At 39.5% G+C, this 25199-nt stretch overlaps 1 protein-coding gene across 1 annotated transcript in view; it reads right to left on the bottom strand.

The window, feature by feature from the left end:
- The window catches only part of Fife (regulating synaptic membrane exocytosis protein fife), a 2091151-nt gene that overhangs the window by 651777 nt on the left and 1414175 nt on the right, over positions 1–25199 (bottom strand). Inside the window, exon 11 of the mRNA XM_069137999.1 lies at positions 18241–18309. Within this exon, the coding sequence (XP_068994100.1) occupies positions 18241–18309 (69 nt within the window). The remainder of the gene's footprint in view (positions 1–18240; positions 18310–25199) is intronic.

The following is a 25199-nucleotide window of genomic DNA, read 5'->3' as shown; positions in this document are numbered from 1 at the left end:
AAGCTTTACTGCACGGAATATTCTTCTGATCAATGGGTCGTTTTCCTCGTATACTTTTAAAAGTAGGTTGCAGTAAACATTTAAGATCCGCGTAAATGCAGAACGGAACGGTTTCTTCGTACGTAAAATTTTTGAATTTCAGAATCTGATCCTCTTCTGTTAGTAAAATAACTTTGGTTTCGTTCAAACTCATGCAATCAACTCTATGCTCCAACAAACATCTTTCAGATTGAAATTTTGACAGACACCTATCGCATAACCAAGTACGAACACGGTGACCAGAAATTTGTGATCTTGTTAAACGCGATAAATTGCGAATTCATGCAAAATGATGTGTTACTTTCTTTCCATCATTTTCCATATCAACATCATCATTATTAACAATTTTAGTCTTCAACACTAAAAGATGAATCGAAGGTTTATCAGACTTGTTTCGGTTTAAGTAAACGGGTACAATTTCACTGTGCTTCTGTTTTTCCTTCAGTTTATTCTATACCATAGACGTTAATCGAAAGTTCGTTAAGTTTTTCAAAGTTTATAATTTGATCTAAAGGCAATTGAAAATTCAAACCATCCTGCCGTAGCACAGAGCTGAAATGTGGATACGAGGTAACTACGCTGGGAGTGTTGTTGGATGGAAAGATAGCTGCGGTGACTGACCAACGAAAGCAATATGCGTCGCTGTTACGAATGTTGACGATAGCCTTTTCATCTTGAATATCCTTAGGTAGTGGTGTGTATGGTACACACCTCGTCGTGACGGTACATACTTGTTAATATTCACACTCAGATTGATTATTTTAGTCGATGACCAGCCAGAGTTTTTTTTTTTTTTGGAAATCCACCACCTTGGCCAACACTCTACTTCACGTTCTCTTCAAACCAACCGTGTATATCCGTTGGTTGGCGGATGAGTTGATTTTTAGTATTTAAAAATTTAATTTCTTCTATAATTTCAGCGTTCTTTGTCACACTGAATTTATAGGACAAGACACAGTTCGCTGTCAAACTTCCTGCCTTTTGCAGCATCTTCTTCCGTCTTGCAACGACGAGGTGTTTCGCATCTTTCAAGAACCTGCTCAAGTCCTTATGCCGCAGACTGAATACGGCTCCCGCTCTAATGCGGCTCTCAAAAGCTGTCTCCAAATGTTTCCACCGTACTCGATCGTTTCTCCGTCGGCTTTGTAATCCATTACATAGTGTTTGAAAGTGTTGAAATTAAGCTGTCAACGATTTCTAGATTCCATTTGTGGTCAAAACTCATGTCTTCTGTCTGATCGTTGATGCGTTGTTTCGTAAAATTTTATCCAAAAGTCTGGTATTTTGGGTTCCAAATCGAATACACTTTTGAATTTCTGTCGGTGAAGATTTTTCAGAAAAAATCTTAGGCGCGGTCTTAATGATTTTTATTGATTTCAAGCACTTTTCGGAATCCATGCTTGTTCCTTCTTCTATCGCACAGACTCAAAAATGCTATGGTTCCAAGGCTTGATTCAGAATGACTGCTTCACGGTGGTACGGTTCCTTGTATGGGTAAACAACATCGTGACTCACACGTTGTCGAAAATTCGTAAACAACCGTATGCGATATTCTTTAACCAACATTTCAAGATATTTCTCGAACGAACCTGCAGCGCATGTAGGATGGTAGAGCAGTTTTTGGCAAAGGATTTTCACACGCGTCACGTACGAGAGAGCTGTGGTAGTGAACTTATCGCCAGTGATACACGGAAGAATAGTCTTATTAGTAGATGGTGATGTTTTACTTTGCCTACGGGTGTCAGGTTTATGGTATCGAAGCCTACACACTAGTGCAGTAGAGCAGAGTGAATCAGAAATATTATACAAACGTAACCGACAAGTGTCAACCACTCTACGATTTCATATAGGTTTAATTAGAACCCAAACACATGAAGATGATGTACGAGGGGTGCCCCATACGTCTGATAAAATCATTCTGTTACGAACAATTGCAGTGTTCAGGTGGGTGATTGAAACCAGTGCAGATATAAAGTTTCTACGTATAAAAAATTTCGTCTCTCCAAGCACTGTGTAAATGTATATAGGACTTTAATGTGTAGATGGTGTATTCACCCTTTTGAATCCTTGCTTCTTTATGGAAAGCCACGTAAAACAAGCGAAGCCGTCTAATGAATGATATGCGGGTGTGCAAATGATTTTTTTACGAGAAGGATATTGTTAATGGAGTGGAAATTTGAAAATTTGGAGATTTCGAAAAATCAACGACGGAGCCAGGAATTGAACCTGGCGTCTAGAAATGCTTGACCGGAGCCTTACTCCACTAGACCACCTAGCCGCTCTGACTCTGTTGTCGTTAATTTCTCTCATCATCAGTGAGTTCGAATTCGTTTTCGTGTGCCCGGGTATGTGTGAATATGAATTTTCGTTTCTTGGAGCACCATATGTAAGAATGTATCTAGATGATGAATGTTGACATTTTGGATTTTTGCTTCCGATGGGAAGCCACGTGAGACGGGCAAAGCCGTCTCATGAATGATATGCGGATGTGCATATCATTAATTACGCGAAGATCATTGTTGAAAGATATAAATTAGAGAAATTGGTGATTCCGAAAAATTGTACATACATTCTGACACAGGGTGCTTAAGAGACAAACATTCCTATCTGCACATACCAAGCACATCAAAACAAATTCGAACTCACTAATGATGAGAGAAATTAACGACAACAGAGTTAGGGCGGCTGGGTGGTCTAGTCGAGTAAGGCGCCGGTCGAGCATCTTTAGACGCCAGGTTCGATTCCTGGCTCCGTCGTTAATTTTTCGAAATCATAAAGTCTTTACGTTTATTGTGCAACAACTTGAGGATATCACTCGAGTGAATGGAAATAATTCAACGTGTGTTTTTTTTCGAGGTCATTTGAAAAAAAAAAAAAAAATCTCAAAACATTTCGAATACATCGTTATTTCGATCAGTGAGCTGTACAAGAATAGTACTTTTTTTCAATGTATTAATTTTTTATTTTTTTTCTTCCAAAAAACGGGGAACGTATACATTTCATCTGATGTGCATGTGCCGCGAGAATGGGCCCTCTACCTGCCCGAAGACTTGTTGGTTAGAGCAGTTCAACTCGCCATCACAGCCTTCGGGGATGAGAGCAGGAACGATATTCTCTTGCTTTGAAGAACTTAGCTTGGAAGTGCGACAGAACATGTGGTTTCCACATGCCGGTTGTCCAGCGCATTACTCGGCACTCGCACGAGAAGTACTGGATCCCAAATTCACTGGTCGCTGGATTGATAGAGCGGGTCTGCTGAATAGGCCCGCCAGATCGACAGATCTCAGGTCACCGAATTTTTATATGTAGGGTTATTTGAAGGGTGATGTTTATCGAGGAGTGCAAACGACTCTTGAGAACATGATTCAGCGAATCAGAAATGCTTGTCCAAAAATAACACCAGAGACACTTCTCAGTTGTGTACAATCATTCGAAGCGCGGATCAATAAACGCAACCAAGTGGAAGGTCACTAATTTAAGAACTTTATGTAAAAGATCACTTGAAAACAAGCAACCCGATAGTTTTCCGACTTGTACCGTTAAAACCGTTCGACACGTATTCGTTCATCTTAGAATAATGGAATAATGCCTTAGAATAATCGACAATCTGATATTTTACAAGTACAGCGCCATCTGTATGCAATCGAAACAAAGTTTCCAATAAAATTTGCGTATTTTCTCATGGAGAATTTGAATCTACAATAAAAAATAGGGGTTTCCATTTAAGATTTTGAAGTTACTACCCATCACGCCCTCAGGGTTCGGGGTGGGGGGTTGAATTTTACGGGGTGAGTTTTCCCCCTCCAAATCAAACAGTTTTGGACTCGAAAATTTCTTTGTACAATGCGTATTTCTTGAGATATTTCGATGTCTCAAGATAAAAAACTCAGCCTTTATATATTAATTTCACCTGATTTAGTCGTTGGTTGCTAGCAATTCATGCATTTCATGACTTTTATAACAAATTCGATTAATTGGTTTCTTTACAACGAAGACTTACATGATGCTAGGTATACATTAAATTTCTGAAAATTACATCATTTGTTTTTGTGTATTTCAGATGCATATGTTACATCCTTTGACGTCATTCATTCCCGAGTGATAAGGAACAAACGGATTCGCCTTTGCCTCTACGTCTGGAGACAACAGGAACTTGGGATAGGGTGAAATAACGTTTGGATGTTTGAGGTACGGACTATATATTTGGTTGAATAATTCACGGACTAGTTTTGAGCCGGGTGTGTAGTTCACAATTGATAAGTAAACTTATACGTCAGATTGTTGAGTGTTGGAAAAAAAGACTTGTTCGTGTCGAACGTTGGAATCGGAGTACCTGTGGTAAAAAGAATTAGACGTAAGGTGTGCAAAATGGTGGGGAATAGAAATAGCAGAGTCGGCAAAAAGCGAGTGGCGTGAGCCAGAATGGAAATAGGAGGAGAGGAATAAAATGATAAGGATACTTTAATGATCGTGGAAAAGTGACAAGATGAGGGAGACGTGTGGCGATACGCCGGACGTGACACATATAAAGATGAGAAAAATGTATGTGTCCATAGGGAAAACAATTACATTTTTTGATATACATTTTTTGAAGATTTATATAATAATTTTTCTTAAAGGTTCTTAAATCTTAATTATTATTCTGATCGATTCTTTTTCTAATATACTGGGACGATCTCTTGAAACTATACACGCAATGCGCATACGCGAGTTTTATCGGCTGCTTGGGCAGGCTGGCCACTCCGAGTTTCAGCTGTCAAACTCTGTTTCTGGCAGCGATGTAGTTCATACGAATTTTTGAGGCTAGAATCTCAAACGATCGAGGTAGTGACTCGGAAAGTTGATGCTAATGCTCTTCGAAAATTGGCTTTATTCGACTGAAATGAGAAATCTGTTAATGTTGGGTGCTTGGAAGAAACGCAGCAGGTAGGTGGGAACACTTTATTTAATCACATTTATTATTTCGTACTTTAGAAATAACAATGAAATTTTTTCTGTCAACAGGTGATACCGCCAAAATAATTACATCTCTAATATTTACTGTTATCTGCCTACTCAATTTATCACACGTACAAAGATCATCGCCACTTTCAAGCAACTAAGCAACTTTCTCACCCTCTTGTGATTTCAGGCGGTGATATTGAATGTTATCACTTTTGAAAATGAGACATTGAACCGAGCGTTCAAGGAATTTAAATATCCCACTATCTTTAACAGAACTGTGAATCTTTTTTTCCTCGAAAATCTTTCAACAAAATTTACAAATAATCAATAGTCAATGTATTTTTTCCAATCAATAAATTATTGCTACTACTATTAAAAATTTCCTAATAATTATCAGGATTCATTTCGCAAATTTTCAATGATGTTCGATTAAATAAATGAAGGAAACCTAATACTCAAATTGAAAATTCAAATGATATTAGATTTCTTGAAATGATTTCTGTATTTCATGTTAGTGCGGTTCGAAAGAAAGAAAATCTAATCTGAAGCGTAGAACTCAGGAACGTAGATCACATTCTGTGACACAAGTTGAAAATCAACTTTCTCAAAGTGCGCCTTAACGTCACAATTAGCTTCAAGGACAATCATGTTTTAGAGTAATGTCAGAACATTATTACGACGAAATTGACTTATCGGATTCAAGATTGTGTCTCTTGTTTCATCAAAATAAATGAATATCTAATTTTAAACGAAGTTCATGAAGATCTTTTTCCAAGTAATGTGATCCGATACAATATCTTATTCATGGTCCTCCGAACATCACCTTGTGAAAAGGATATTTGGAAAGAGGCCCTTTGTTGCAGGAACCATTATAAAATTCTTGGTTTTCAATTCATGCTACTGAATAACTTGCGTTTCAGGTTCCATTTCCAATCTCAAAATGAGATTTTTTTTTGCTCCCGGAAATGCTTACATAAAATGCAGAAATAATTACGGTACATGGAGATTCACAAGCTTTCAGTCTTAGCTCCCTACAAAGAGTGTGAAATTGAATTTGGTTCCAAGTTATCGTGCAACTAGCTAGCCAGATGACACCGTCAACAAGGAATCAATTTGAAGACATTTTCAACTGAAGTTATTCAAGAATTCTAGATTTAGATTGATTCAGTTCGCTTAGCAAAATTTAACCCTACAATCCAACTGGGGACTTGAAAAACTATTTATTTGAATTTAATGCCAAAGAGAGTAAAAGTTATCTTCAAAATAAGATATCAAATTAAATGGTATAAAGTTTGAAAAACAATGCTGGTCAATGATGATGCTTGAATTACAATAGTGCACAGAATGATTCCTCGGTAGAATAAATTGGCGGCAACGGTTAAGTAACAAACTTATCGCTATTGGCTCGATCAAAGTAAAATGATGGGATATTCAGCCATTATGATCTGTAGTATATCCCGCTCTTCAATTTTGTCTCAACTGATGTTGAGAAGGCTGCGATGGCCTGATGAAATTCACTCTGGCACCTGATGTCTGACGGAACAACCAGGTTCGATGGTTATAATGATTGCACCGCTCGAGAAACCAGGATCCTTGCCACTTAAACGTTTTGACCATCAGGTGAGGCATAATTTCCCTCGTGGTAATCAAAGTGTGTTAAACCTCGTGTTAAACTTCGAACTTGCTAAAATAAAAAAAAAAAACGAATTCTATCATTGAATCGATGTTAAAATATTCCAATAGTCAAAGATCACGTAATCAGAAGTTTACCTTCACGCTACCATGCCTGACAAATTTAGTCCCGCTTTGACAATGAACTATTTCGTACCTGAAAATATTAGAAGCTATTATTATCAGACAGGATCTTTTGATATTCTTGGATACATTTAATTTCCAGTAAAATGCACAAAACATAAATTGTTAATGAGACGCATTGCCACCAGACATCACTTGGCTCAATGCTCAAAAATCACAATCACAAATTACGGATCGTTAGATATCGTTTGACGTATTTCTTTTGTGAATACCATCTATTCAATTTGTGTTGTGGATTTTTTTCATCGTCCATATTTTCCCGAAATCAACAAACTTTTTCGAATTGCAAATTCACAATATGATCGCGAATATCACAATATGATCGCGAGGTTACTGAAATTCGTTCAGCTGAACCGCTAAATACGGTGAATCAACATCGCCGATCACATCGCGAAACTATTTCCTTGTTTTCCTACGTGATGATCAAGAGGGACATCGATTTCTTGAATTGAAACTCAGACACAGATTACCATGTGGTATTTAACCAGATAGTTCGTATCCTAATTCTGTGCATATCGGCGACACTGCGAGGGCGCAAAAACCACGATTCTGGTGATACCAGAATTTGATTAAATGAGGGCAACGATCGCGACTGGTATTAGCCAATACAATCATCAGTCTCTAGAGTTTCGTAACTTTCCCACCCGCGAATATAAACAATCCCGCCCGCGTAAATTGATTACTTTGCAAAAAGATCGCAAAATCGTGGTCTTCAACCATGTGTCCGGCAATTACCTCGATCCTTTTGTGAATTTTGTTATCAGGTTCATTAGGTCAAAAATGCCTTATTACAAGTTTTTTGTGCATGAAAAAGTAGAGTTGGTGAAACATCATTACCAGGGCCTGTCTTACCAGGAAAATCAGGACCATTTCGACGTCTTACACCCGGATCGACCGACACCCTCGTTACGACCAAAAGGAATCTAGTTCCAAAATTTGAAAAATCGGGAAGTGTCGACGAGAGGGCCAGAAAAATCTCTCAGCCAAACCGTCAGCTAAGCTGGGATACCAAGCTAGACATCTGCTTGACCGTCGAAGAGGATCCATTCAAACCGATCAGCCGCATCGCCCGGGATTTAGAAATATCCAACGCGTCGGTCAGAAGAGTATTGCGTGAAGCAAAGTACAGATCGTACACGTTTCAAGTCAATCAAGAACTCTTGGCTGGTGATAACGATAGTCGTCTTCGCTTCAGCCAAGAGATGATGGGACGTCTGAACGCAGACGAGGGCTTGTTGAGTCGCATTTTTTTCTCCGATAAAAGTACGGTGATACTTGTCAGGAAACCGAACAGGCAGAACACCAAAGCCTGATGTCGAAACAACCCTCGTCTGTTCATTCAGGCGGGCACGCAGCACAGTGGCCCCAAATCCCAAATTGCTGGACAAAAATCAAAAAATGAAGTTTTTATTTAAGGAATTCTAAGTACTTGGTCAGGTAGAGGGGTATTACTGGCGTCCCTTTCAAGGGTCGGAAAGTGGCAGTTGTTGCGTTTAGCCGTTGGGATCTCATTCGTAACGGAGTGCCCGAGCAGGTAGCGTCGGTCGTGCGCTACGCTCTAAAACTTCGGCTGTGTTAAAAGTGCATTAACTTCGAGTAGAATTCAGCTATTTCAATTTTACAAAATGGAATCTTCTCCTGGAAGTAAGTACATCTTCTATATCGGTAAAGTTTGTCATATCAATCTCACACCAAGCAACAAAAAATGTAAACAAGTACTGTGTATTCACGTGCCCGCGACGAAAAAAAATTATGTTTACATAGTGTAAAAATGAATAATTAAACATAATTAAATGACCGGACGGGTTTCATATCATTCTTCAGACTCTTGAGTATTACATAACCAAAGATTAGCTGCCTACGACTGCCTTTTCCGTTTTGGTGAATTTTCTTATAAATAGACGTGGGGATTGACCTCAGGCTCAGCGGGTAGCGCGGCGCGCGGCACACGGCATGGCACGAAGTCAGGGGATTATTTCCCCCAAATTTGTTGCTGAAAAACGTTGTTTAGAATATTATTATTGTATTGTTTACAGTGTTGTAGTAATATTATCAATTCTTCAAAATTATATATATTGTTATCTCATTATTGAATTCTTTTTTTCTAGGTTCGCAGATACACAGTGAAGTTCGCTACACTCGCGAGGAAATATTTCGTTTGTAATAAGTACATAAAATCATTCCGACAAGATTTTTCCAGAAAATGTAGGAAAAGGACAATATGGAAGATGTTTTCTCGCGGCTTTTGGTTTCGTCCGACCCTGTCATTTCCAGTATACGTTAGCTGCCAGCAAAGGCAACCAAATCTTTATCACGCAAGGCAGTTGCGTTGTTAAAGTCAGCTAGTGTTCACAATAATGAAGACGTTTTATCTAGTGACTATAGCGATAGTGATGATGATAGTTATGCTGCAACTACAGATAGAGATTAATTTTCCCAACTTGAAAAATAGGTTTGTTTATTAACTGTTTGTATATAATGTAATTTTTCATAAAATGAGTGAATATACTCGAATTTGTATTGTCCATTTCGATACTTTACCTATCTACTATATTCCACATACATATATTAGCATGTTCTTCTGTTTTTTCAAAATGGATTCGTGTTCAGCGACCTCGAAAACCCCCGAGTACCAGATTTCGTGAAGATTATTTGAATTTTAAAGAAAATTTTCCGCTATTTGTGGGCCGACATCTTGTTTTTTGAAAATTTGACTTCAGATTCGTGTTCAGCGACCTCGAAAACCCCTGAGTACCAGATTTCGCGAAGATTAATTGAATTTTGAAGAAAATTTTTTGAAATTTTTGGGCCGCTATCTTGTTTATTGAAAATTTGACTTCAGATTCGGGCTCAGCAACCTCGAAAACCCCCGGACACCGTATTTTGTAGCGATTACACAATACCTTCTATTTTTGTCTGAAGATTTGGGATTTGGGAGCACTGTGCGCAGCAGTACCCGTTGAAGCTCAACGTCTGGCTTGGCGCGATTGGCAATCGGCTCATTGGACCATTTTTTATTCATGGAAACCTCAATGGTGAGAAGTACTTCTGGTTGCTGAAATGGAGGATCGTACCGACTCTGAGGCTGATTGAAGAAGAAATCGTGAGTGTATTTCATCATGTAGAGCTGGCGTTATTATTAACAGAGTGCGTATGATTTTGCAATGAATAATTTTATGCTCACCACAAGTGACGTATCATTTTTTGTGTTCAGGGCAAACCTGTTTGGTGTCAGCAGGATGGAGACCCACCACACTTCACACGTGTGGTGCGTGATTACCTCGACCAACAATTCCGTGGACGCTGGATTGGTAGGGCAAGCCCGGAAGTCGAGTGGCGAGCCCGTTCACCGGATCTCGCTCCCTTGGACTACGGCTTGTGGGGCCATTTGGAAAATATCCTGTATGCCCAAGGTAGGATTAAAGACCTTGCCGCACTGCAAGCTAGGATCTTGGACATCCTGCAGAACCTGTCTCCGGATATCATATCCAACACGACAAATGCCTTTTATGACCGGCTCGGTTACTGCGTTGCAGCTGCTGGAGGGCATTTTGAGCACTTTTTGAAAGGCAACCAATGGCCAGACGAGGGGTGATCAGAAGAGTGGAGATTGGTTTCCCAGAGTTATCGGACGATTGTCTTGTAAGTTATTGTTTTGGTTCCTGACTTTTCTTTAATAGCATGAGTTACACTGTAATATTAACTGTTCTTTTTCTCTTTTAATTCTTGGCTATCTTGTGAACCCTCGTTGTTAACGGAACATTGATTGTTGTACAATGGAGCTGTGGAAACTTTGTCAAGTCATCAATGATGTCGGCAAGGGTTTTTGCGAGTATTGCGTTGGGTACGTTTGCTGTTAATTGCTACTCTTTGTCCTCCTAAGCTTCGTGTTTAAGATAAATAATTTCTTCATATCCTGTTACTCATTTCTTTTATTGATTTCATGTTCATCAGCACTAATTACTGACTTCTGGAGCACTGCACCGTAACGAATCTACTCTGGAAATACATTCTACTGGGTCTCAACCATTCATTTATTTTTAATTTCATGTAAATAAAGAATCTGGTCACAATAAACATTGTTTCTACTCACCTACCTCTGTTCGTCCGGACTCCCCCTTGTTAATGACATTTTACATTGAATTTTAGATTTTTTCTTTCAATAAATAACACCCAATTTCTGTATCATTTGATATTTGGTTTTCCGTTAAATTCTTTATTGCGTCGGTTGAATATCTTCCGAACGATACTATTCTTCTTAGACAATTCACGCTACGTAAAAATAAACAGCAGCATAACCTCAATCCATGGCTTTACGCGCGAGAGATTTACAGCTTTAGTTTCATTACGTGTACGTTGGCGCCCTGCTGAGCAGACGAAAACATCACCGCGGGGCGATTTCACCGACCAATGAGATTGAATTATTTGGCGCATGCGCATTATATGTATAGTTTGAGTAGATTGTTCCAGTATATAATTGGAACAGAGATAACGATTAGGTTTTTTATTTGATGAAACTTATTTAAGAGTCGACGCTTCCGCAAATTCCACTTAGTTGTACTGACCACCCAGGTATCGCACGAGCAGTCGATCCTTCTCGGTAGCCTGCGCCATGTTCTGGAACAGAACGTCGTCCTCGCAAAGGACTTTTGCCATCCGTGCTGGAAGGAACACGCTGAACGTACCATCGATGTCGACAGTCATCCGTTATCGAAACCGTGTTTGTACTCTCCTAATGCTTGTAACTCGGTCATTTTTCGACATCTCCAAGTCTGACAGCTTTCTCGTTGGTAGAAATTCCTCCTGTTCACCAATTTTATCGAGTTTGGAGAAATCCATTTTTTCAACAGTTTTTTTTCTCTTGTCTGTACTCTTTATTAAAGTTCAAAACTCCAACTTTTTAATCACTTTGTTAAGTTGATATGTTTGATCTATATTTTTCAAGAATATGTCAATTCGCTGTCGTAATTCTTTTTGTTTTGAAGTGCTCTTCATTAGTGGAGATGTAGAGCTAAAGTTCCGGCGTAAAATTTTCACTTTCATAGCCGCATTTCTCCCATCAAGCGTACAATTCTTTAGAAACTTCTGGAGCATCATAAGCTACAGAAAAAACGTCCGCGGAACTTTTCAGAATTCAACGTCACAACGAAATCCTTTGACCACCAGCCGCTCAACGTTGACGTCAAATTAAAACTCGTCGGACGATTCCGAGTATTGTTTCCGTCGGACGATTCCAAGAATTGTTTGTCGACCTAAAATTCGTTCAAGGTATTCGCATTAGCCGCCCAACGTCGTACTTCTTGATCGTCGGAGAATCTTCTTGAAGCTGAAACCTTGAGAACGTTCTGGAAGCTCAACTTGACACGTGCGAGGATATGCGGCCGAAAATCCGAGGGCTCGTGGTTGCGCTCGGCAATGCAGTTACGCGATCCTGCTCCATGAGCATGGTAAGACAGAGCACAACTTTCTGGTACGGGTAAAAACTACGGTAATTTGGAAGATTTTCTTTACCGACGAAGAGCGCAATTCATCCAACGAGGGGTTAAATCATGGTAATTTGCAGGATTTTTTTAACGACGATCAATAATCAGACGGCTAAAACGATGGTAACTACGCTAACGTAGAGCGCATTTTATCTGACGAGGGAGGGGGTAGACCGCATTTTATCTGGCAGGGGTGGGTGTAAGCTTTGAGGGTTTGCGTCTGGGGAGAGCTTTGCCGGTAATGTAGGTATTTGTATCCAGAATCCCCCTTGTATTACTACTTATGTCCTGGGCTTACTATTTGGATAGATTAAATTAGTGTGAATGCAAAAACAAAACAGAACAAATTCTGAATATCCAATGATGAAAAAATCATATAACGTAATATATACGTGTTCGAGAATAAATATACTCAAAGGCAGCCTCAGACGCTTATCGCTCATTATGGACAAACCCGCTCACGCGCGGTCACCGAGTGCTCACCTTAACGCTGGCTCTCGGCAACTATCACAGTTTCATGTAGCATCATGCACAACACGTGATTCTAAATGTGACACGCTTAAATCTTTCTCTGCGCTTGCATAATTCTATTGACGGCTCATATGATTAATATAATCATAACTCAGTGACTCATGTCATTAATACAATCATAACTCAGTGACTCAGTGATTAATACAATCTAAACACTCATCAGCTCTTCTCATTCAATTTCAAGCTCTCACGGCACATTGCCACTCACACACTCACATGGTCTAGCTCACTGCTTAAATTGATCTCACACATTAACTTGTTGTTTCGGCAAAGTACCGAATAGTTAAATGTGTGTCTCGTGACACTCAAAATCGTCCTCACGCATGGACGCACACTCGCGTGCAATGTTTACTTGTCGTCTCTGCGTCAAACCTCGCCGCTTGCCCGTGTCGCGACTCAAAACCTATCAGCTGTATCTCATGTATTGTCTACTGTCTCGAAATCATGTATGTGTGTAATCTATGTGTTCTCTCGCTCTGTAAAACTCACTCTGTGTAACGTTCTCTTGCGACACGGTCTGTATCGCCGCATCGAAATCAATAAAAGTCTCGTTTATCGGTAATCATTATCTCTCTCCATCTCAACATCATTTTCGTTTCATTTACACTCGTCCTCATCACTAATTCGCGGATCCCACGTCGATGATCCATATCCTTTTGCCATCTCTCTAAACACTTGTATTATAAATAAACCCAACGTAATTGCAAGGTGTTCACGTCCTGATAATCCTTGTTTATTCATCTTTTCAACAATACGTCACATCGAAAAATGGAAGACAGATGTATATTTGGCACATTAGAACTTTCATATCTACGATATTTTTTTCAAGGAGGGTTTCGTTGCAGACTTCTGTTATTAACGTACAAATGTTTTCCTACTATACCACGTTTTGAAAACGGACTGAACGTTTAAGATATTGATATGAAGCAGTAGATAATTGATGCATAAATAGTTCACCCAAGTCAATCACAATTTTAGTATACTGCAAATTTTATGAACTGTTGTGGGAGTTTTTTCAATGACAGCTACCCTTTACACTCCTTACTATCGTCTATTGCATGTACCCCCCGTTTTTCGTTTGATAACATGATTTTATTCTTTCAGTCCTATTTAACCAGAATAGGTCATAACTCAGTAGAATCGCATAACGATCAAGCTGGGTAAAATTCGCCTGAAACGTGATATTTTGTTTGAAAAATGACTTCTAAAGCTATACATATATCTAGGTGTTGTTTAAGGATCACAAAAAAGGTTCTCTTAGTTTTGCTAGCCAAAATTGATTGTTTGAATATTGTGAAGCATTAGCAGAGTTAAAGAAAGTGCTGAAAATGTCGATAAGATCTTTATTTCGCATGAAGAATGACGCCACGAGGTCCATTTCCATAACCAATGGGCTCTGCGAGGGGTTAAAAAAATATTTTGGGATGAAATTCCTCCCCAGTAACTTATTAGGGTAAAAAACGTTGTGAATCAATTTCTTTTTCATTTAAATAATTATTTTCTGCTTTTCAGTCTTGGTTTTATGAAATTTTGCAATCAAGTTTGAACATCTTGATGACATCATGACTGTTCAGATCCCGCATGAAGCTAGCTTTGAAGATTGTCCGCGGCATGGCGCTCGTGCCACCCTCCATTGCCGATGCGTGACACAGATGTGTATCTCATAGCTCGTTTGTATTTATTCGACACCACGTGGCTCAAGTTCTTATGTAGAATAAATTAATGCTGTTTTGACTTAGTGAGCCAAATAAGTGAGATTTGTGTAAATTACATGTCATACACTAGTGTGTATTTATTGAGAGCAAAAACCAATCGCGACATTATTGAATGACAGAGATATGTGGCAAATTTCAAGGTCGCTGCTTTGACGCTTGTCAGTAAGTCTTTTGTCAGTGTATGTCTCCAACCTCGCCTGCGTCTCCATCTATCGTTGGTCATTTTTGTATAACGTCTTCGACTACCTTAGGTTTCCGTCGGCTATTGTCGTGTCCGTTGGTCTTCGGCTACCTTCGGTCTCCATTGGTGGTCGTCGTATCGTACTCGTGTCAAAGTAAGGTGTCGATGTACAGTTTTAAGGTTGTAGTATCAAATCAACTGCAACATTTGTACTAAACTGACAAATAAATAATATTGCATTGTCATCTATTTCTGAGCTATGTTAAAAGTCTTAAATCTCTAGTTTATCTGGAAGTTAGTTTAAAATAGATTAGCGATTTGTACCGAATAGACAAACAAACAAATAAATAGACAGATAAGAAAGCGAGTTAATAAAAACGTGGTGAAAAAAAAGGAAGGTAACCACGACACAATGGGTACTAAAGCAGTTTGATGATTCGACAGTAAATTTCGCTAGGAGTAGCGAAATCGATATGGGTGTGACTCAATTTCACGGGATCTTGACCCTGTTTGGTTCATTCCATCAGCTGTTCGACACAGTAGTGATGATTAACGTTAATTATGGTAGGTGTGATGATACTGTGAAACTGATGTGAGGGAAATCCAGGTACTTCTGCTGAGGTGTTAAAGCACCTGCTGAGGGTGATGTAGGGGGCCGTATTTTAACGTGATCGGTTTCCGCGTTGGATGTGATAGATTCGGTACTAGCACCGTCCTACTGACGGTATGGGTCGTGTCCTAGTGATTGTTTCGGCCACCTTGACCTGCATTTGGAAGGAATTGGGTGTTCGGGACATAAGGACAGATATTTACAACAGAAGGGATTAAAAAATATTCCCAGTCATTATAATTTCACCCAGATCGTATACCAGGACTTTGCGTCATCGCCGTTCGTAATGAAAAATAGGTAGGAGGTGGTGGACCATAACGTGCCTCGTAAGTGCAATGTTACATTATATGATTGAAAACGTCAAAAAAACTGTTTTTTCAGGACTTCCTGATGACGTATTTCAAAATCGTTTCCAATTTGGGAGGATCAAATTCTTTTACATGGAAAATATATAAGGTAACATCCTTTTCCCAAAGACAGATAGCTCAAAATTTGAAAACGAAAATCAAATTCTAAAAAATTAATTAACATGTTTCTTGGAACCAAAGGACTGAAAATTCGAAAATATTAGGATTCCCAGACCTCAGCGTATATCACAACATATGAGGTATTCCACACCATTTCACCTAATCGGTGAAGGTCACCGACGCCGATCTTGGTGTCAATTTTTTTCTCAATTCGTCTATCGAAAAAAAAGAACGCGTGTTCGGCCGTTTTTCGATTATGCCACATGGGTCGATTTTATGAATTTTCCGACTTTTCAACTTTTTCGAAACAGACTTTTTTCAACTGGCTCAATGTGTGTGTGTGTGTGTGTGTGTATGTGACAAAACTGGTTGTACGCTCTTTAACTTCCGTAAATTTCAAGCTATGGTTACAATTTTTTTTTTCACACATTGGGTAGCGCACGGGGTCGATTGATATTGAATTTGACAGGAATCCCTTGAGGTGTTTAGATTTCACAAAAATTTTGAAAAATTGAATTGATTGCTCTGAATTACGTAAATTTGAAGCTATCGAGCTGAATTTATTTACACAAATAGATTAGAGGACAAGGATGATTGAGATTGAATTTCACAAGAATCCTTCAAGGGATTCTTGAGGGATTCAAGAATCATTAAAAAACACTCAGATTGATTTCTGTTAATTTTTTTGATTTTTCGATACTTATGATAGTGTAACTCCCGAACGAATCAGAAGTCCATAATTTGCTTTGGAGGAAAACTTGATTGTAACTGGTCGAATGCAAGTAAAAACTTTCAGGAAAATTGAAGGTGTCGCAATTCAAAAAATTTTGATTTTTTTTTTCGAAAAAATTTTAGAATTGTGTGGTTGGAAAAATTTTCAAAAATTTTTTTCAGAAAGCTCGGACTTATTGACATATTTTATATTTGTATCATCTTTTGAAAAGAATGAAAGCTCTTGAAGATAGAGCCAGTTGAAAAAAGTCTGTTTCGAAAAAGTTGAAAAATCGGAAAATTCATAAGATCGACACAGGTGGCCTAATCGAAAAACGGCCGAACACGTGATCTTTTTTTTTCGATAGACGAATTGAGAAAAAAATTGACACCAAGATCGGCGTCGGTGACCTTTACCGATTAGGTGAAATGGTGTGGAATACCTCATATCCAAACTTCAGCCGAATTAAAATGTCAACCTTACATAGTTGACCGAACGTTAATGAATCAACCCGTATTTTATGTATGGTTTTCCACACTTAGAATAAAGTTTGAATTCTGAAACTGTTTCCTCCCCTCCCCCCCCCCCCCCCCCCCGCGCCTTGAAAAAATCTATAACAGTTTTTCAAATTTGAGTGAATCTTGGAGAATCTATAGAATTCCAAAAGAAATCCACTATAAGATTGCTTCAAACCCCTTCTAAATTTTCGAGACACCATAAATTAGCCAAAAATTCATAAAAGTACCCAGATAAGAAGAAAGTTCGTCGATGCTGGTCAAAGTGTGATCTTGTTTATTGTGTTAACGACGTTTCGGCCGGGCCCCGCCGGCCATCTTCAGGAATTTTTGACAACCAGTGTCTGACGATTTGTATTGGAAATAGGAGAGGAGACAGAGAGGAAGATAGAGAGTCGAGCTTGGGTCGAAAGAGTTAGTAGATCTACGTAGCTCGATGAGATAAAGACGTGTGACAGTAGTAATTTGATGCGAAATGCTTGACAGGTAGAAATTTCAACTAAATATACAACCGAACACAGAAAGACTTCAATCACTATCTATTTGATTCATTTTTATCATCGTCGCCGTCTTCTGTACATATTTATATGTCCCCCTAACAACACCTCTCTTGTCTCAATTTTATTTTACGGATATTTTTCTCCTCACTCCTCGTTTTTATCTTTTCATTTTGACATCTTCATGTTATTTGTTATTTATTATGTGTTTTGTTGTTTTCAAATTCTCAGGCTGAATTCGGTAGACCTGCGACGAGTAGTATGTTTTTTATACTGTAACCTTAGAATAACTATTTTAAGAAAGAGTGGAGAAGTAGAAGAAAGAAGTCGAAGTATCAAAAGTTGTACGAAAAACTCAATTTCTCTGAAATCAGATTTTCTGTGTTCATGTCTTTTTCGTATTTTATTACATAAATTGTCGAGAAAATGAAATCGTTGCAAATGTCAGCATAGGTGTTGTAGTAGTGACATTTTTGGAAGGAAGACTTTCAACGACAATGTCACTGCTACAACACTTATGCATACACTGGTTGTCAAATTTTCCTGCATATGGTCGGTGGGGCCCGCCCGAAACGTCTTTAAATCAATAAACAAGATCATCAACCAACTTTCTCCTTATCTATTTCTCTGGTCACAAATTCATCACAAAAACTACCTAGAGTCTGTGGAATTTCCATCCACTGGGAAATCTCGAAGTGATTATACAAATTAAATACGTAATAAATACTCACCTCTGTGACCTTTGTCCATTACAGGATCTCTTCTCAATACCATCCGTCGTTTTGAATTTGTTCGAGGTACTGAAAACAGAAAGAATTGAATAATTACACGCAAACACTATATTTTAGCGTAATTCGTTCACAATTTATGATCACGCAATTATGACAGTGAGATTACGAGTCAGTAGTTTATTTGAAGGTCATAATTTGAGAGTCAACCATATGAATATCTTTAATTTTTTTCACATTAGCATATGTGTGCACCTATATGCAAGTGAGTTTTGCAGGATGTTTTCAAAGACGAGAGAATATATTTTAAATGTTTTGCGATGAAATGATTTTTGATCCAAGACTATTGTGGGTGAAATAGCAGCAGTTAATTACAGTTTAACCCTTGGCTGGCATTGTGGGGTATTGAATGCCCCAGTCTTGCTTATACTTAATTAAAACGGATGAGAATTCCTAAAATGCTCCTTGTGACAACGTCTGTGGTTATTTAGAAATACTATCCACTTCTTTGAGCAGTCAACATTATTCTAGAAGCGTCCATTTAGTTTTGATTGTCGAACTACGAGGACCGATGCTCCTGAGGACAACAGTGTGCCCTGTACGGTGATTGGATTTTTTTGGCGTTTTTTGTATTAAGTGCGTAAAAAAAAATAAGTACACCAGCTGTCATGGTCTCAAAGGTTGGTTCTTCAGGAAACAAAAAATCAACAATTTTGATTAAATGATGTCTAAAGCAGAGAGTATGTTTGATCAATTACATTACAGAGAAAACTTACAAACAAGACCAAGATGTGCGTTTCCTCCTCGTGAAGATGATGAAAAAAACAGTAGAACCATGTTCATCCTGCGCGCGACCGATTTGCAGTGAATATTGACTCCTGTTCTGCAGTAATTGTGTTAGCAGTGCTGATTTTGATTAAATTTTCTTTTCTTAGTCCTCTAATTTTTCTGTATTATTTGTTTGTTTGAAACATTGGATATGGGATAAAGGGCCGGTTGTCAAACTACGTCTATATCGACCCAATATGTTGTTCAAATAGATTCCAGTCCGATTTCGTCACTGTCCTCAATCCGGAATTGATGAAAGGAATGATAACAAGGTCTAAAAGGTATATTTTTACTTGTATAAATGCTTTATTGAAACTGAAAAGAGGTGTAATTGACTTACGTAAAGGAGATGAGAAATATACAATGGAATGAATATTTAGAGAGAAACTTGACGTTGGTTATTTGAATTAGGGTGCAGTTGGTTGAAAATTGTTTGGACGTTATTCTATTGAGTAATAGAATTAGAGTTGTTTTAGGACGTTGGGATTGAAGTAAGTTTGCAAATAGAAGTGCGGATACAGGAAAGCTGTAAAGATCTGCAATAGTAGTGAATAGAATTAGCCGACTGAGGCGATAGCAAGTGGTGTAAGGCTAGATGACGGTAGAAAGACAAGAGAAAGACTGTGAGATCAATATAAGGAATATGAAAGAGTAGGCAAGCAGCAAAAAGATGCGGATGTCGTGAGGCGACACGTGATACAAGTAGTATACCAAGGCGGGTTCTGAGTCTAAACATTTTCTTTACCGACCAAGCCGCCTATCGCATCCCAGACGGAAACCCTTAAAGGTTACCCCCACTCTCGTAAGATAAACCGTGCTCTGCTGTAGCGACCTGAGGTGAAACACGTGCAACCTTACCGACAGTTGTACCGGTCGACGGTAAAAATCGCACTGCTTCACCAACAATTCTTATCGGTCAAAGGTCAATATCTTGCTGCTTTGCCGACAACCTTACCGACCGAAGGTCAAAGTCTCTATCTAGTGCTCACCTGCCAACAGTAGAGGGCGCAGCAGGGGGCGTGAACTTTTTGACCGTCCCGCATTCTTTTCCCACGGTAGGACTGTTGATGTGTAACGTCAACCACTTTGAATTCTGTTCCCGCGGTAAAACTGCTGATGTGTAACATCAACCACCTCACATTCTTTTCTCACGTTATCAACCACGCGACATTCTAAAATTAATAGTTCTAAGAATAGTCTTTTATCCATTCGGATATCGCTGATGTGTAACATCAATCACCTCGCATTCCTTTCCCACGTTTCCAACCACGTGACATTCCAGAATTATTGGTTCTGCGAATTGTTTTTACCAATGTGGATGTCGATACGTTATCATCCACGTGAAATTCTTTTTGGCTTGTTACTGTCAAGTGAACTCTACGATGAATTTTGAATGCGTTTAGTCAAGGCCAGAGTGCAAGGTCGACCGATAGCTCCGGTGGTATATATTCAGAGCCAAGGATCTGCGGTGTTGGGTTACTATCGCTCCAAGGATGCAAAACATAACTCGGTTGAGGTACAGCTTGGTCAAGGATGGTGAGCAAGACTGAATCTTACATTAGCTTTGCATTGGAAAAAAATACTCCCTTAAGAGCTCAGGTAAAGGTGTCGAATTACTTCGTGAATATTCTTTTGAAAACAGTTTTATTGAGTACAATTTTTATATTACAGTTGACAATTACTTCACAACGACACTACAATAATTTTATTCAACAGTATCGTAAGCAGGATGATATATTCGCCAGGAATGCGGGACCGTTCTTGTGGATGCTTCTGCGCGGTAACACAAATCGTACACGGTCGCCATCCAAACAGTATGATAATTTTGTAGCCAATTTTGAAGTAACAAAACGTTTTGTGCTGCACAGATTGCGTTGGGTATTGTATGCACGTCACATCTTAGAGGCACAGCTGAAGTTTTTTGCAAAGTTTGAAGAGACGGACAGCCAAAGTCCAGCAAATCGATGATTTGAACTTTGGGGACAATTTTAAGCAACCAATCTCGTTTTTCTTCTCCTTTTACGTACACAGTTCCAGCTTTGCACAGCCTGTCTTGAATGGTCCACTCAACTTCCTCAAACGGTATGATTTCACAGCTCCAAGGTGAATCGTAAGAATCTTGTTCCAACTAAGAATTTTGGCTTTTGTAGATGACGTCCAGACAATCCCATTCGTAAGGTGGCTTGAAGACATACATTGATGGAGATGCTTCCGGGTAGATTGAAATTGTAGCCAATTATTTCAATGTAGAGGTATTGATGAAAGGTCTACGAAAGCCTTGTATGTCAACGATCAGCTCCATCTTTAAATTGTGCGAGATGGTGAAAACGGATCAGCTTTTATACCAACTTTTTCACCCCACCACTGAGTGGGTTGTATTCGACAATATGATCGTGAACAATTAAGCAGTATGCCAATGTTTTAGCGGAAGAGTTGGCTTCAGCTTCAAATTCAAGACGGATGTCGACAGGTCCGTACTTCAAAGATTCGTTTTTTTTTAAACAGTAGATAACGAATAAGGGGACGTCTCTAACGAATTCACTCTTTGTCAACAACGGCTGAGGGTTCTTGTCTTAGTAGGTAGCTCGGAAGTTAGTGTACATCTCATACAGCAGCGCGTACTGATTGTCATTCATGTTGAGGTTCAGGTTATCGTACGGATAAGATTAAGAGTTTTAAAACAGCTTGACGTCCGTGATATTGCAATGATCGAAATGACTTGCGTTCTTGCCGGTCTTGTTCTTTCTAGAAACGTATGATTTTGAAAAACTGGTAAATTCGAAAAATTAACGACGGAGCCAGGAATCGAACCTGGTATCTAGCGATGCTTTACCGGAGCCTTACTCCACTAGACCACCTAGCCGCCCTGACTCTGATGTCGTTAATTCCTCTCATCACCAGTAAGTTCAAATTTGTTTTCTTGTGCTGTGATAGTATGTGTGAATATATAAAGTGTTCTTCCTCTTCGAGCACAACTTGTAAGAATGTCTGTAAGTGTGTTTACATTTTGGAATCTTACGCTTCTGATGCGAAGCTCGTAAGACAGTCAATGACCGTCTAATATTGAAATGCGGATATGCATCATCAATATTAATATTGATCACGAGGCATTTTTCATTGTTGGAACGTATGATTTTGAAAAACTGGTAAATTCGAAAAAACTCGTATCGCTAGATACCAGGTTCGATTCCGGGCTCCGTCGTTAATTTTTCGAATTTACTTGTTCTTTCTACTTGTTTAGGAACCCAAAATGACGTACCGAGATTTCTGAAGCTGCGTGGAAGTTTTCACAGTCCAAACGCGTTTCGATATTGTGAGAAGTCAGGGATATTCACACAATTCCCAACTGCGGAAGCTCATCGAAATAGGCGAATCTTTCTGAATAAAATTTAATAGGTCAACTTTTTTCGGATCCGCAAGTTTCAAATACGGTAATAATTATTCCAATCCATTGATCGTGATTTTGAATTCCTCCTCCTGAGTCTGCATGATTGCGTTGACGTCAGTTTTTGATCTCGTCGAAATCAACTCATGTTTAGCGTTAACAACGATCTTGCGGTAGTCTTCGGCGAGACCCAATATCATGCTGAGAGGTATCAGGACGTCAAAATTACCCTCGGCATCGGTTAATTTTTTCTTCTCTTTTACATGAAGCCATCCAGCGTTCTCCATCAGCCAAGTCTGACCAGGGTGCAGGGAAGCGTAACCCTTCATGAGACTTGTCAAGCCAACGTACTTACTTTTATCAATCTTAACTGCAATAATTTAGTAACAAATTTCTTCGAACATATGACAAATCGCGTTAGTTACGAGCTGTGTGTTCACAGTAGCTGTACCATCGGGTTTGAGGATTCGTCCATGGATATGTACCGAACTTTTGCTGGGTAATATTCATGAATCCTGATGCTGAACGGTGATCCGAATTTCATCGCTGTTGTTGGAAGTTGACGAGGGGTAAGGTTTGTGAGCGTGAATCTCGTAATGCGCAACGGATTCGTCAAAGACGTCCGGTGATTTAATGTTTCAGATTTTTTCCTCTCTGAAGCGTGGCAGATGATGAAATAGCTGAATCGGATTGTGAGTTGTCGAAAATTTCTCTTCCGAAAGGTGTCAGTTTCGGACCCAGAGCTATAAGAAACTCCAGGTTTTGAGGTGTTAACGGTTCGAAAATCGATCGATGACTGACTTGATCGGGGCATGTCGACCAACTGATATACCTACTCTTTGACAGTCTGTTATATATAATTCCCATCGTTCATTGCGATTTCATATGTAGTCTTGCAGTAATAACTTCTCCACAAAAATCAACCAGGTCTCCGTCTTGATCTACTTACCGGAGCTGAACATGATCTATGGTCCTCACGGTGATCGGAAGGTAAATGACGTGCGACGGTACTTCCACGATCTTATATCGTGGTGCGACAGTCGGAAAAAACTCGTGAATAGTGTGTACTTCAAGTCCATTGACGTGAGTGCCCGTTGTAATGCTGCATTTAACTCGCAACGCGTTGACCTTGAGTATAGTTACAGGCACGTCTGATTCGTAAGTTTCATCAACCTCCGACACACGTAGTGTGAATCCCAAAAGTTGAGCAATGGAATCATTTGGCTCAAAGTTGACCGTGTGGTTGCATGTGATTTCGCTGCGTGATGTATTATTTTTGGGTTTGTTGCTGAGCCTAATATCTGTATTTCGTAGCACGTTTCGAAGATACTTTTCTATGTCCTCAATCTCGTAGCTGCCGGTAGGTACGGTAATCACTTCATCAGCTACGTAAATTTAATTGCGACCAACATCAACTTTGGGAACCAAATGAAAGGTTAACAATTCTACTAAGCCAAGCCAACTTTCGTCACAAACAGGTTCGATCGGTGGGAAATATTGTGCCTCGAGAATCGAAGAGGTTCCCGAAATCGTTAACGTTGACGAATCATCCACGATTGCGAGTGATATACTGACTTTGATGAATTACGCACCATGTTTATATAGCTCATCACTCAGAAATTCCAGACACAAGTGTCCGCATTCAAACGTATCATAATCCTGGTACCTTTCATCATTGTATTTAACACTACCAACGCCGAGGTATTTTTAGAGGTCTGAAGGTGGTTGAAGGTTGCCGAAACTATTGAAGTAATCGATATTATTGTCGCGTTTCTTGTAAGCAACCCAGTGTTTTTCCCCGACCGTCTTTGTCGTTAAGGTTAATTATAGCTGACTCGTTCTCTCGTGAACCGTTTTTGGGCATCTCGTTTCGCATGAAAACACCGCGGAAATGCGGAACCTCAACGATTTTTGCATGTTTCAACAGGTCCCAATCAGTCGACGCTTGACGTGGTGGCATCGCATCTAGTTTTTTGGAAGATGGAGACCAAGACCTGTTTTGCACGGTTTCACATGAAGCCCTTCGCCCAAAGCGATAGCCTCCATAGTTTTGTTGTGTCGTTTGCTCTGTTCCAGTTCTCGTTTAGCATCATTTGCATCGTTTACAGCTTTTGCCATACCTGCTGCACCACCGGCTAACGCGCCTGTAGCACTAAGTCCAGCGAAAATAGGAATCAGAAACGGTAAAAAACCACCGACTTCTGAAGGTACTGGCAGGACGCGAAATGTTCGCACTTGACATTCACCACCCGCTTTTTTAGTGGCGTTTTCGGCTTCCTTCAGCGCAGATTCGAAAGTGAATTTTGCATCATTGCTTGAAACCATAGAACATTCTGCAGCAATTATAAATTTTCTCAAGGTCACATTTTTTGATTTTTATATTCCCACTCCAAGTTTTGATCTTACTTCTACAGTATCAGCTGTTGCCCAAGCCGCTGCTTTCTCTCCCAAATTTGCGTCCTTTGCGAAAACCCGTTTCCAAGCTTTCTCAGCCAACACCCTATCAGCCTCTTTACTAACTTCAAGATTTTCACGATTCTGCGAGTAAGCAATGTCGTGGTCCTTGCAAACAGCGTCGAGAAGATTGATTCCCGGATCACCCCGCGCGAATTTCTTCGTTAATTCTGTACCCGGCCCACAGTACTGATAACCAGGTACATGCAATTTGACTGGAAGGCGGTTGATGATTTTACTCACCAGACCCTTGCCACGATGTTGCCGCCTGCTACTCCGTTTACATCTGTACGCG

This window comes from Neodiprion pinetum, chromosome 7 (assembly GCF_021155775.2).
Source record: "Neodiprion pinetum isolate iyNeoPine1 chromosome 7, iyNeoPine1.2, whole genome shotgun sequence".
NCBI classification, from domain to species: domain Eukaryota; kingdom Metazoa; phylum Arthropoda; class Insecta; order Hymenoptera; family Diprionidae; genus Neodiprion; species Neodiprion pinetum.
The sequence above is the reverse complement of the archived record's forward strand: the minus strand, read 5'-3'. Positions and strand labels throughout refer to the sequence as shown.